General features: G+C 44.6%; 1 protein-coding gene and 1 long non-coding RNA gene across 3 annotated transcripts in view; one reads left to right on the top strand and one right to left on the bottom strand.

Moving 5' to 3' along the window:
• Positions 1-4,022, top strand: part of LOC146049789 (uncharacterized) — a 47,934-nt gene extending 43,912 nt beyond the window's left edge. Inside the window, exon 3 of the long non-coding RNA XR_014466203.1 lies at positions 3,908-4,022. This is a non-coding gene — a long non-coding RNA (uncharacterized LOC146049789). The remainder of the gene's footprint in view (positions 1-3,907) is intronic.
• Positions 1-15,217, bottom strand: part of MDGA2 (MAM domain containing glycosylphosphatidylinositol anchor 2) — a 580,635-nt gene that overhangs the window by 4,321 nt on the left and 561,097 nt on the right. For both annotated transcript variants that reach the window (XM_083166414.1, XM_083166413.1), the window contains exons 14-15: positions 13,025-13,183; positions 1,313-1,443 (exon numbers count right to left, since the gene is read on the bottom strand). In XM_083166414.1, the coding sequence (XP_083022540.1) occupies positions 1,313-1,443; positions 13,025-13,183 (290 nt within the window). The remainder of the gene's footprint in view (positions 1-1,312; positions 1,444-13,024; positions 13,184-15,217) is intronic.

The following is a 15,217-nucleotide window of genomic DNA, read 5'->3' as shown; positions in this document are numbered from 1 at the left end:
GTACCATTAACAAATACATCCTTAGAAGTGCATCAGTTGCCTACCAACAGTGGTAGAAGCCATTTTGTGTCTGTTTAACTAATTTTTAGCCCAAGAATTCACCAGGATACATTAACGGTTGATGGATGGTCTCCTGATAGTTGGGATTCCGACACCAACATTAGAATCCCGTCTGTTAAAACCCCGACAGTCAGGATCCCGATTGAAAGGGGCTGTTCTCCCTCATGAGGCCTATGACTCCCAGAGAGGGAGAATAAAATAGGTGGCAAGCACAGCAAGGGCAAGGAGTCCCGCTGTCTGAGTCCCGGCAGGCGTGATTCCGATGCCGGACTAATGACTGTCGAAATACTGACTATCTGCGCCTTATACCTCACCCCCAGTAACACCATGAGCATATTATGAGATACGTAATATACAACCAAAAGCTTTGCCCCATTGTGAAAACCAGGGAATTATATCTGTCCATTGAGCACATCTTTTACACAATCACCTATCTTCCAGTGGAGCCTCTACAAAAGCTACTATGTCGGCTTCGAAAGCTCATGGCCCATGCAGCCAGACATCTTTATTAATAGAGTTATTAAACTCTTTAATAAGTGCCATAATCGTTTCTGGGAACATCATGGTTAAATTGTACCATTTATTTTAATGTATTTTCCACGATTCCTCATTATGCCTTAAGGGATTCAGGCATAATGCTTTGTGTGACAGATTTATTTTTCTCTCATGCAACCAACAGCAAAAACCTTGTCTTTATTTAATTTATCCCCCCAGGCCAATTATTATCCATCTGCAAGGTGATCATTTACGTTAGCGTGAAAGTTGCAAGCCTGTGTTTATTGCTGCAGCGGAGACATCTAACAACTACTTGCAAGTGAATGATTTGCTTTCATTTTGAACACGATCATTGGATGCTTGCTCGGTATCAAACAGGAAAAAGAGAACCACAAACATCAGCCAACTCACAGAAAACCACCATGAATTGCTTGTTGGGGTTCTACGTGCCCTCTATTTTAATTGGCCGGTGGACACTTTTAGGAAAAGCAACAAAAGCTTTAGTGTCGATTCTTCTTTATTCTATATTCATAGGGCTGAGAAATTGTGGGATGCATATGTTGATGTACGATGACCCACGGTCATCGTACATCAATATACGCATCAGTTTGGCCTCTCATCCCTTAGTTTGTGAGGCCAATTGTCTGAATTCCCTCCATTGTGGCTATGAAAGTGTCTGGCTGGATTAATAATAAGAATTCTGGGAAGAGTCAGACAGTTTTGTAAGCTCAGAAGATCTGAGTTCCATGACACCTACCTGGAAAGCAGCTGTTGGATGTATATTTATACGAGCTTGGTGCCATTGTTCTCCTTTGTTTCCACTTTCTGACCAGATTGGGATCTCTGTGTTGGATTGCCCCTTAAGGCGAAGGAATATATTTAAACTCCCTAAGAAAAGTAGACACAAATTAAAAATCTGTTTAGTTTTTTTGTGACCCTTTATCAGATGAATAACTGCACCAATTTTTTTCACTTTAAGAAAATGAATAAATTGTAAGAGGGGTATTCCAGTTAGGTTTACCGAACCACTTCATAACTATAATGTACTCTTATTTATGCTTGCAGACTGAGTAGTCCAGTACTGATGGAGTTTAATTTAGATACAATTAACATTATAGCTTCCTAGCTTGCATGGCATCCAGTATGATAGACCTGCAAAGGTGAATTACAAAGGATAGGCTTATCTACTGTATCTACTGTAACCAGGGAGACAGCTTGAGGTGGCGATCCTGGTGGGAGGGATGATCAATTATAGTGGCCCCACATCCAGACATGATTCCTGGCACTGGGTGGTGGTGAGGAGTCCTAGTGGGAGGGGCTATCAATAATAGTGGCCCCACATCCAGATATGATTCCTGGCATTGGGTGGTGGTGGTTGGGGGTCCTAGTGGGAGGGGCTATCAATCATAGTGGCCCCACTTTCAGACATGATTCCTGGCACTGAGTGGTGATGAGGAGTCCTGGTGGGAGGGGCTATCAATCTTAATGGCCCCATTCCCAGACAGGATTCTTGGCAATGGGGGTGCAGGTGGTGTGGGCAGTTGAGGCAAAGAAGGAAGAGAGTGGCGAGTACTTTATGACCATGGAGCACCGGTGCCTTGCTGATTCAATATTATGTTATGTAATAGAGCTTACTCTAACTACTCTTACTTAAACCTAGTGCATCTATATTAATTTGTATCTTGGGCATGGACTCTAAGACCCAAACATGTGGTATAATAGTGTTTTCCAGATAAGTCTTTTTTCTGTAATTTAGAGAACCATCCTTAAATACATTTATAAATGTATAACAGTGGCTGGATCTTTGGGTAAAATGCATAGGCAAAGGCAGGGGGGGGGGGGAGGGAATTCTGGCTGCACAGAAACCCCCCTCCTCTTGGCATGTGCCTTAAATTATGACAACACCAGCACTGGTATATAACATGATTTTTTCTGAAAGCCAAAGTCCCAGCACTACAATTATTTGCATGAACTTTTTGCATCTATCTTGATCTATCAATGCAATGACATTTGCACCAGAATCTGCAACTCTGACCTCACTTTCTCTTTCCTGCCATAAAAGATGCTTTGGGAAATGTTTTGCATACAGATCAGTTTGACTGAAGATGAATTTTATAAGCTTCAGATTTACAATGTCTTCACAGTAGCAATGGAAGAACTGCGGCAGTTCTTACAGTACCTACCAACTGATCCAATTTTTGTGGGAAAGTCCTGCATTGTCATCCACAGGCAGCAGTGTCCCGCGGTGGGGGTGGCAGGACAAAGTTCCCGTCACTCACTGCGCTGCGGTTCATAGTGCGCTGGCCATGCCCCCCCTTAGGAATGGAAGCGGAAAGCATGGCTCAAGGAATACTTGCCAATGCAATGTCCAGGAAGCTCCCGAAAATTTGGTGCCCCTCCCTGAAGAATGGGCAAGCCTCCCACATTTACCTGGACCCCCCACAGCACCCTTCTCCACTGGTAAAATACCAGCATTCGCGGTTCTTCGGGGAGGGAGCAGGGTCTAAAATGACGCAAATCACATCATTTTTAGCTCAGTCCGCTCCCCCGAAGAGCCCCAACTGTAATCTGGTGCTCCGGGCCCAGAAATTCTCTCTGAGAGGAGACACAATAAGTGGGAGTGTCATTTCCATGAAGCTACACCCCTTTTGATGATGTCACATCCCTTTTCTAGAGACAATGTTGGGAAATGGGTCATATGGTTGACAATATGAAGGCCAACATACATTAGGTTGACCACTAAATGTCGACAAATGAAATAGGTTGACAGGGTCAGAAGGTTGACACAAGCATGATGACCTTTTGACTGTCAACCTTCCCATTGCCGGCCCTAATGCTTGTGTCGATTTTCCGACCCTGTCGACCTTAGGCCTGGCAACCTATTTCATGTGTCAAGATAAGCCCTTCGACCGTTATTGGTCGACTTAATGTATGGCCTTCATACCGTCAACCTATCAACCATATCAGCAGTGTTGACACTAAGAAAGGGCTCTGTCTATAGAACCGAAATGTTGGGTTTCGCTGATATAAATAATGAATGAATAAACTGTAAATACTTTTTGGCCGTCACGTTAATGCTGATAAGTGGGTCTCTAATAATGTGGCGGAATCATGATTTGCATAAATTGCTTCTCAGGTCATTTGTGCATTGTTGAATTACCTTTGTGTGTTGGTATCGCATTTCCATTGGAATGCATTAAAACATTGTTTAAGACTCTTTGGTTTTGCGCTTTTCTTTAGCAGAGGATAGTCAATTGTCTGGCAGGTTACCAAGCACTTGAAATGATAATACAGTACATTTGTTGGAGATGTTGAGTATTTTTACATTATCTTTGGTCTTTTATGTTTTCAGCCTTGGAATTATTCAATAAAACAAGTGCATAAATCAGAAAAAAAAAACGAAAGAACGTAAAATATCTCAATGCTGCCAAATGCACAGCATGCCATTGTGAGATGTAACTACCTGTATACGGGTTGCCCAAGTAAGTACGCACAGTTTTGCATTTTCTTACATAAGATATGTCCTTACTAACCTCTTCTAGTGTCGCCTCATTTAGCAAAATGCAGCTGGGTATATTTTTACTGAACATGCATCTGTTTCAAATGAACGCTATCAAAGTACAAAATATGTATGCCTTAACCCCTTGAGTGGTGGGTTTTTCTGGGGCAGGACATACCTACCAGGGCAGGTTTTTTCCTGCCCCAGAAATAATCACCACAGACGGGGCAGACCACTCCCCCCCCCCCTCCTCAACCCTCCTGTCACTAACCCCCCCACCCCCACCCCGGCGATCGTACGCCGGAGTTCCCCTGCCGCTGCCCCGCCGCCATTTACAGCAGTGAGCAGGCGGCAGGCTCGGGGATGTTAGGGGTGGCTCGGGGGGACTCGGGTGCCCGACCTCTTGAGCAGCCCTGAACTTTTCTGAGCAGGGCCTGCCACCGGTGTATGCTCAATGCAGCGAATGACGGCAAGGGCGGCGGCAGGGAAGCTCTGGCGTCCAATCGTTGGAGCGGACGGGCGAGGGGAAGCGACAGGAGGGGAGCAACCACTGGGGGGGTGCCCCGAGAGATGATGCGCCAGTGGTGCACAGCTGCAGTCACCACTGGCGCACACCTGCCTGTTGGTAGTATGCCCGGAAATTTTCCAGGACAGCCCGCTTTACACGCTTTATGTCCTGGATCTGAAAATGGAATTCTGATAATTGATTCCCACTGATCAGTGCATCTGGTCAGTGGAACGGCTATGCCGGCCAGTTTGAGCAGGTTATTCTGGTTGACCCGCAAAGCTGCAAAATTATGAGTCATCTAAAAGTCACCCGCACGTCCATCCACCCCCCTCGTACGCCGATTTCCCTGCCATTACTCATACAGTTCCCTGAAGCACAACAGAAGTTATTGCCTAGCAATGTGCATGGAAGTAGGAAGCACAGCAATACTTGAACGATAATAAGAGGACCTCTGAATAGATTTGAGTTATAAGCACATAGTAAAGTGACCAATCTTATATCATACTTTATAGTTCTAGATCAATTCCTTTATTTGGTACTTATGTAATATCTGGGCGCCCGATTTTTTTATCACATCCCATCGCATGCAACATAGTGGCATACAATTCATGCAATGCAATTTTTCATTGTAAAGACCCGATTTTTAATTGTATAGTCACCCATGGGTGATTTCATACCCCCACTATCCAACTACGCATGGAGTTGATTTTATATAGTGTGGCGAGCGCAGCGACCCCCGCGAGGGGACGCAGAATACATGTAAAGTAATCCGCGGCCCCTCGCGGGGCTTGCTGCGCTCGCCACGCTTCGCGCTCACCACACTATATAAGATCAACTCCATGCGTAGTTGGATAGTGGGGGTATGAAATCACCCATGGTTGACTATACAATTAAAAATTGGGTCTTTACAATAAAAAATCGCATTCTATGCAATGTTTCGGAATCAGTGCCATTGTGGAGAAAACTGGTTCAGAAGAATCAGCCTTCCACAGAAGAGTGGCAATGACCATACTCATTATATGTCTACGTAGAGAAGCAAAGGCCGGCCAATCGCAGCAGAGCACAAGATAACAATATCCAATCAAGAAGAATGGCATTGTTACTTTTTTTAATTCGATCATTTTTATAATTTTTTTAAAAATACTGAAAGATAAAATAAAAATAAATAAAAACATTAGAAAAAATGCACACAATATTACCAAAGTTACATAACAGTAAGTAAACGCTGTTGGGTCTATTCTTCATTACATAGTTATCACTAATGATAATTATGTTAAAACTCACAGACTTTCAACAAACTTTCATTGGCATTCATCAAGCCGCATTTTCTGCCTGAGGGCCTGCTTCAGAGTGGATCACTGTTGTGCAAATTTGCAATCCGTTAGATTATTGAATGACTGCGCGTGCGTACGGATGGTAGCGTGCATGTGTGAGCCAAAGTAGCGACAAAAATAGCAAAAATATCTCATCGCAATCTTCTCGCAATTTCACTGACAGGAAGCCGGCGCTTGGGGGAGGCAACTGGACATCTTCAGTGAGTGTTAGAAAAAACACACAGGTGTTTTCAGGGAGGGGGTGTGACAGATGTGCGACAGGATAGCGATGATTTCGCATTTCACATGGAAATTACACAGGGCGGGTTTTCCTTCCGTCTGGGCGGTGGCTAACCACTCGCAGTCATCTGCAAATTTGTATATGAGCAATCAGGCCTCAATCAGGCTTTACATTATCACTTCTAAAAAGCTGCACTAGGGTGGTACTGCACAGCACAAAGTGATGTCAGAGGTCATGCTGCGAAGGCCACATCCCCACATCACCCGCTCCGCTGCCGCCAGCCTGGCCTCGCACGGCTCCCCAGCTGCATTGACTGCCCTGCTCTCTGGCTACACCGTGGGACTGGCCATGAAGGTAACTGTGCGCGACGTTCAGTAGGGGGGTGTGGGCATTTTTTTTTTCAAAAATGCCCCGGTATTGGCTTCCCTTAACTGCACTTTTTGCAGAGTTTGTTTTTTGGAAATGAGGGGCTAGGCTGTGCTGCACAGTCTATTTCTACTTTCGATTCTGATGCCGCGGTGCCGCGCATCGGGAACGAATCGGGATCGGGTGAGGGGAAACAGTGCGATTTGCACTAAATTGCTATCGATTTTGACTATATACTGTAGACTTAAAAACGATAGCCATAACCCAGCATTATATCGAGCCAATCACAGTGCTTGCAGTTGTGTATCGTTTTCTGATGCCATTTCAATTCTATGTTAGTGTTAGGAAAATCAATTAAAGAGAACGTGGGAAGAATTTATGCAAACTCGTAAAAGCCTTTAGAATCAGCCAGAAGTTGTGTGTAAAGTCCATGGAAGATTAGAGTGACAGGCCCTGTTCAGCTCGGATCAAGTGGCATTGTGGAGGCTGGAAATACCAGCAATCATTGTGCAGTTCATGTCAAGAGGTTAATCGGATCACTGGTACAACAGCACATCCAGATTGCTCTACACTGATAAAAGCTGTTAAAGGTCCTTTCTCTTGTGTGAGCGGCTCACTGCAGTATACAGGAATTAGCAGCTGAACATAGGGGTTCAATACATCTAACAGTATGCAACATCTCTTTCTCCTGGTTCCTGTCACCGTGCATAATTTGATTGTATTATGATCCCCTAACTGTGCAGCGCTGGGTAATGTGTTAGAGCATTATAAATAAAGGATGGAAAAAGAAATCTGAAGCATGACAGTAGTTCACGTGTGGTTTGTTATCTCCGTATAAAGTTTTCATTTTTTAATTTTATTAACTTGTTCCGGTCAAAAAAAACCTGTTATGGGTATATGTACTAAGGGTCGCATTCGGTTGATGTTGATCAATTTAAAATTGCTTTTAGGGGTTATTCAATACCCCGACGGGGGAAATAGCAACGGGTGCCTATTCACTGATGTCTTTCACGACAGCATTGAAGAGGCATCTCAGCAAAATGAGCCCGACATTAAAAGCAGTCGGGCTTGTTTTGCCGAGAACGGCTATGGATTGTCAAGCTCACGGCCGGATCTCGACAATCCACGGCTGCTTCTCACGGCCACACCCCCTTTTTGGCTCTCGGCAGGCGGGGCATTGAATCCCATCTGACGATTATCACTCAAGCAGGCCGAGAACAGGACAGGGTCACGGCTGTCGGGACGTCCTGGCAGTCGTGACCCGGGATTGAATATTCCCATTAAATTGGTGTTGGTTTTCCAGGCATAAAACATTTTGTCTTCATTTTTAAATGTTAGTAAATATGTTTTCTAGCCTTGGAAGTCCAGCATTGATTATGATAGATTTTAAATTGATCAACATCGATCTCAAATCAACCAATGTCCACCTTTACGGCCTGATTCAGACGTGTTCGCTAAGCTGTATATACTCGCAGCCTAGCAAACAGATCAGCGCCGCCCACCATCCTGACATTTTAGCGTGCAAGGGGATGTGTACAAGAACCCATTCCTTCGCATGTGGCCGGGGACAGAAAACATTTGACCATTGAATGATTTCTCTCCCCTAAAAATCAGGGAAAACTGTGGACGGGGTCAAAAATCCCCAGGGCCTACCGGTAAATCCCCTGGTTCCCCACCAGGCCAGTCCGAGCCTATAGGCACACATATAACTAAAAAAAAAAATGATTTTGTGTTCCACTTCGTACATATCAGGAGTAGAGAACATCCCACGTGATATTATTTTTATTGGAATGAATTTATATCAAATATGCAACTTTATCATTAATTTATAACTGTCTGAACAACAATCTGTATAGTACGCTGTAGTGGTAAATAAGCATACGCACTTCTACCACTGACTACTGTTATTGAGCTGGAGAGTGGGATTTGCGTGCTTCTATACCTTCGCCAGTTTGGCGTCCAGTTGTACATGAGCCCCATAATTGAAGTACAGAAATTCTGTTCATTCTCAGCTTGCACAGAGAGAAAATACTGACAAACTGCATGGGCAAACAAACAAATATCAGAAACACTAAAACCATTGATCATCGATGGAGGATCAGGGACAAACATATCGACAAGCTGCAGTCTGAGAATTTCACTGAATCTAAATCTTTGTCTCTCTGATTCAGGTGTGAAGAGATTGATCCGGGAAAGAGATGGATGAGAATTGATTAGGAGTTTCTTACAGCGACAAGAGACTGATTATGTATATACACAGTCAGTAAAAAGGATTAATGGCTGCTTTCTAGGCGTTTTATTATGGCTAAAACACTTCCCCTGCCTTATGCGAAGAGGAGAAGTAACTTTTTTTCTCACGTAAAACATTTCTATATCTTATTTTTTTCTCAAATATACAAATAGACTGAAAATTTATTTTAGAGTGAACAGACTCTAATATGTGTCACATGGGTGTAGTGGTTAGCATTACTGCCTCGCAGCACTGAGGTCGTGGGTTTGATTCCCACCATGGCCCTAACTGTGCGGAGTTTGTATATTCTCTCCGTGCTTGCATGGGTTTCCTCCGGGTGCTCCGGTTTCCTCCCACAATCCAAAAATGTACTGGTAGGCATACCTCCCAACATTGAGGAGGTACGTGGAGGGACGCTCGCGCATGCCGCAGGAGCGATTGAATATTTTGGGGAGGTGTCCTCGCAACGCTCCCATGAGGCCATGCCCCATTTTCGTCGCTGTGGGGGCAATGAATAGACGCTGTGAGTATGCACAGGTGAGTTACATTTAAACCTATGGGCAATAAGAACTGGTGACAGATGGGATAGAACCAGCATGTATCCAGGCCAGGCTTGCCTACCCTCCCGGAATGGCCAGGAGGCTCCCAAAAATGTCTACCTCCCGGCCCCCCGGAAAGGTGGGCAAGTCTCCCGCTTGCCGGCCAGAGCCCCTGTACCCCCCATCCCCGCTCATCGTATTACGGGCGTTTACCGCAAATCTCGGGTCCGAGGAGAGGGGACAAGGCTAAAATGACGCAAATCGCGTCATTTTAGTCACGCCCCCTACTTTCGGACCCGCGAATCACAGTGTTTGCGTGGATTGGGGGGCGGGGCTTTGAGTCAGCCGCCTTGTTCCCGCCCCCCCAACCATGAGTTTCGGCTGGCCTCTCCGGGCTTCTCCCGGAGGTGCTCCTCATATTACCGGCGTTATAGCGGGTCTGAGAGGGGGCAGGGCTAAAATGATGCAAATTGCGCCATTTTAGCCCTGCCCCCTACTTGCGGACCCACGAATCGCTGTGTTTGCGTGGATTGGGGGGTGGGGCTTTGAGTCATCTGCCTTGCCCCCGACCATGAGATACGACTGGCCTCTCTGAGCTTCTCCCGGAGAGGCAAAAGTCGGCAAGTATGATCCAGGCTCAGTACACCACTTGCAAACTGCAGGATTTATACCTGGGGCACTTCCCCTACATTAGGCTTTGGGAAACTTCGGCCCTCCAGCTGTTATTGCATTACACATCCAAGCATGCCCTACTACAGTTTGCTATTTGGCCGTGATAAAACTGTTGCAGGGCATGCTGGGATGTGCAGTTCAACAAGGCCAAAAGTTCCTCATCCCTGCTGTACGTTATGTGACAGAGAAGAGGAACATTGGGGGTTATTCTGGTTCACTCTTTCTAACAAATTCCTTCTTAGGTGGACAAAACCATGTGCACTGCAGGTGGGGCAGATGTTACTTGTGCAGAGAGAGTTAGATTTGGGTGGGGTTTTACTTCAAAGTGAGATCTATACTGCAGTGTAAAAATAAAGCAGCCAGTATTTACCCTGCACAGAAACAAAATAACTCACCCAAATCTAATTCTCTCTGCACATTTTACATCTGCCCCCCCTGCAGTGCACATGGTTTTGTCCATCTAAGAAGGATTTTGTCAGAAAGAGTGAACTAGAATAAGGCCCATTATATCTGCCCCCCTGCAGTGCACATGGTTTTGTCCATCTAAGAAGGATTGTGTCAGAAAGAGTGAACTAGAATAAGGCCCTGTGTGAGGGGGACCAGTAAATCCAGCAGGTAGACTATAAAATGGAGAATACACACATATTAGTTCTGGGCTCTGTGATTATCTATCACACACTATAGACATATAATAACATCTATTGATTCCATTAAGAGCTGCTACAATATACAGGTATCCAATCTGATGGTTCTGTATGAGAGAAAACGGAATGTATTGTCCTATACAGAGAGTACACAGACCAGAATCACTCACATGTAAGTGGCATAGACGCCTCCTGGGCTATAATAGGGCCCCTGCTGTTATCAAGCAGCCCTGTAATCACCACACGCATGTCTCAGCGTTCCCATAAAGGTTAATACGTCTTGTAACTGATTGAGATAAGTGGTTGCTTGCCACAGCAATGCATTCTGAATATGCCAGCTCGTTAGGCAGTACAGATTCTAGTATGGTGTGTTATTAGTGGGGGTGAGTAGGTACAAAGAGAGAGAGAGGTGCATTATTTAGGGTAATGGACTGGGCGGCAGGATCTCTGGCGGCGAGCAGCGGTATAGCGCAGGGGGTCAGTGGTGGTGGCCGAATTTGAAAAAAAAAAACAATATAAAATTGTGGGGGGGCCTCTGATTGGCTGAGAGGGAACGCTCATCGTCCGCCAGTCCTCCTGCACAGCGCTGTGTTACACAATCGCCAGCCGCCAGCCCTCTTCCAGCACCCGATGTTTCATCGCAGATGGCATGCGATATCGGTTGCTAGGAAAAAGCACTTGTCCCATTGCATCTGATCGCATATGTGTAAGGGCACCAACAAACTCCATCATTAAGATATAACAGTCCAGTTTATATACAGATACATGCGAGTGCACAGATGACACAAACAAATTGACTGAGGTACTAATAAAATCACATGCTGAGGCAAGATACAGTGCACCAATGCTGCAATGCAGCAACATCCCTGAAAATGGAGCAATATGCACCAAGCTGTGGAACGCAATATGTTGCAGGGTTTGGATGTGGGGGACAAAGCCATCTTTAGATGGCGTTTTTTCTGTGATTCTCCCAGAGAGGGTTCCAAGAAGATCCCTGCCAGTGCCCCATGGTGTGTTTGTGCCACTAGATGTATTTGCACAAAGACTTCTGGGTAATATATGCCATTCTACTTGCAGAGAGTGGCAGGATGCTACAGGATGTTAGGGTACCTTGAGGGCCACTGGGTTAAATGAACTACAGTATACAGTGTACAAGATCTATTTTGGAGGTGGACACAGGATTGGCATTGCAGTCCCTTTTCCAAAAACCTCTATTTGACAAATAGATGTTGCTTTAATAATTATTTGCTAAAAATACCAATAAAACATACTTAATTCCCTTTGGATGTTACCGGGGGACAAATTGGATTACTGCTCAGCCCTCTGATTATTAATATCTGAAGATGATGTTTTTGCTCACTTGAATTATATCAGAGAAGTAGAGTAGGGAGTATGACGCGTTCATTTTATTGCCAGTTTAATTGCATCTGTCTAACTTTGCATTATTTACAGCATAGCCAAGACAACACCTATTATATTACAGGACAGATCTCCAGGACACTGCTTAGTCTTCACAACGGATTATTATGTCATCTTAATGTACCCTGTTTTAATACCAGAACAGCTGTAAGGGGCTACTAAGTACTTAGCTTTGATATAAAGAGATAAAGTACCAGCCAATCAGCTCCTAACTACCATGTTACAGACTCCTGGTGAAGTGAAAAAGTGACTGATGAAAATGCAGTAGCCAATCAGCCCCTAACTGTCATTTCAAACACAACCTGTAACTTGACAGTCAGGAGTTGATTGGCTGCATCGTTATCACCAGTGCTGTCTTTCCCATTGGGCTCAATGGGCAGTTGCCCAGGGGCCCATGGATTGTAGGGACCCACCCCAATGGAGAAGATGGCACTACCCCAGGGAGCTGCTGCGGGTCCGGGCAGTGGCGGCTGGAAGCTTGTAGCACTGCGCTATTTGCTGGGCAGTGGGGTGGAAAGCTGAATTTGAAAAGACTATCCGGATGCTGATTGGTTGAGATAATTTAGCCAATCAGTGTCCGGCCAGTCTTTTCAAAATCAGCAGCGCTGGTTATCATTTTCCACTTTATCACTTCTCCAGGCTTAGTACATATGCCGCTCTGTGTGTGAAAAATGACAGTTATGGGGCCTACACATGTCATGATCCCTGGGCATTTTCTAAGACATCTTACTAGGTAGCTTAGAAAATGCCCCTACATCGGTCCCTGTGTAGGGGCCAAAGCGATAGCGATGTGTGGTCTCAAAGGTCAGGGCCAGTGTTCTCAGCGGAGCCCTGACACATCGCTGTGCGCTAAGCGATCTTGCTGAGCGTTCTGAGCGCTCTAGCACCACTTAGAATGCTCAGCAGGGTCGCTACATGTGTAGGGCATATTACTGAAGGAAATGATTGATTGATGCTTTATCTCTCTACAGTACTTTATTACTCTCCAATATTTATTACATCTGCCCCCTAAGACATATAGACCAAAGAGCGACTTACCTATATGTCTCCCATACATATGGTAGAAAAATATAAAACAATAGGCTGTATTGCTGGATCCGTACGGATTCTTCTGCGCTATGTTGAACACAGGACTAAGCAGACAGGCTTTCTCCCCTTCCTCCCGCGGGCGAGATGTCTCAATGTACATGTAGAAGCCTACCAGAAAGAGACAGACATCGGTGTATAGACACTTTATAGTGATATACAGTAGGATACATCCTTAGCAACCAATCAGATTCTAGTATCATTTTCTAGGATGCAGTAGAGAAAAGATAGACAGTCTATGGTTGCTATGGGGAACATGACTTTTTTTTTTTTTCATTTTTAGAAGCTTTATTAAATTTACCGCTGACACTAATCTGCATAGCACGACAGGAGGAACGTAATTAGTTTCTATTGGAATCTCTATTATTTCACAGTTTTTCATAAATGTCCCCAAATATATTTCACAAAAACAATCTGTTGTAATTAGATTAAAGCCAGACAGACACACACACACCCGTGCGTGCCAATACTGCCCCCAAGCATGGCAGGAGGCCCGGTACCGCTGTGTCTGTGGCTTCATTATGAGCGCGATGCCCAAGAACGGCCTGATGAGAACAATCACGGGAGATTACTTTAACCTTCTGTTTATTTAGCGCAGCGGTTGACGGCACTTTATAATATCAGAGAGTTTTTTTTCACGCCACCACCGTGCCAATAGTTTCTTTTTGAGATACAACAATATTAAATGAAGTAAATTGTGTTTATGTCATCTTTACGCTCAGTTGCTAAATATTTGGTGAGGGACCGGATTTTCTTCTAAGGGGTTTATTTACTAAGATGGGAGTTCTATTAAATATGGGATGTTGCTATGGACAACGACTCTTCTGTATTACAGTATCTACTGTATTATATTCTAGAAGGTACTAAATAAATAGGTTAATTCTGATTGGTTGCTATGGCCAACATTTAATCTTCAGTAGATCTCTCATCTTAGCAAATAAACTCTTATGTGCCCACATACCCGTGGTTCATGACTCTAGTTTTGCATTTTACATTGACCATAGTGGCCGAGGAGTTGGTCCTGGGCCACCAACCTTTATGCACCCACGCAAGTGCCCAGAGTCACTTCATGGTGTCATGGCAACCAGTCCAGTAACCACTGATATACAGTAGTGCCAACATACAGATGTAGCTTGCTCATCGTGGCTGTGATGCGGCCGCAGGGGTATGGCTGGCACTCCTAGTCACACTCACTATCTGTCCATGCCAGGTTGGCATAGAACTCATTACCCCAGGGCTGTTGGTGGCAATGCTGATTATCATACTGATTACTAGTAGGATCACAACATAAACTCTGTGATCCATTGTTAATGTCTGGACACAATATGCGGTTGTGGATCACGGGGTTGACAGGAATTAGGTTGACAGTGTCTAAGCCAACCCTAAAATGTTGACATGCACAATGTCGACATGGGCAAAAGGTTGACACAAGAAAAAAGTCAACACAAAAAAGGTCAACTTGAGTTTTGTAGAGTTTTTCACTTTTTTTGGTGTCACTTTTTTTATAGATTACAGCAAGCGTACACCCAAATAGTGTACCACGCACACTCAAATTACTCACTTCGAATGACTCAATGTTGAAGGCCAGGTACAACTTTACCGTTACCAATCATAGTCCACGTAGATGGACTAGCATGAAAGTGTTCAGAAAATCATGAAAAACTGATGTCAACCTTTTGCATGTGTCAACCTATTGTCCATGTCAAACCAATGCATGTCTACTAATGCATTCGTAGTCCAGATCCCACAAAGTGGTGCGTTGTCTTAAGTCCATGGTCTGTACAATGTCCACAATTAGTACTGTAAGTATAGGTCGGAGATGTATAAAACCTTCTACATATGTCACGGTAAAAAGTGTCCGTGGAGGGGAAATCAATGTGTGGGAGCGGCAAAATTATTTCCGTTGAGGATATGTGGGGAAGGCGTTCCATGCCACTGTGTTCACTACCGCTGAGGAGGAGTTGGTTTTTACCTGAAGGGGCTGCAGTCCTGCAGCCCATGGGAAAAACCACTACTGGTTAAGATCAGTGGGGCAGATTTATTAAGCTTGGAGAAGAGATAAACTGGAGATAAAGCAGAAAAAAGGTAAAAGGAGATAAAGCACCAGCCAATCAGCTCCCAACTGTCTTTTCAAACACAGCTGAT

Source organism: Crinia signifera, chromosome 12, assembly GCF_055691185.1.
Source record: "Crinia signifera chromosome 12, ASM5569118v1, whole genome shotgun sequence".
Classification (NCBI taxonomy): domain Eukaryota; kingdom Metazoa; phylum Chordata; class Amphibia; order Anura; family Myobatrachidae; genus Crinia; species Crinia signifera.
Note: the sequence above shows the minus strand (reverse complement) of the source record. Positions and strands in the feature narration are given on the sequence as shown.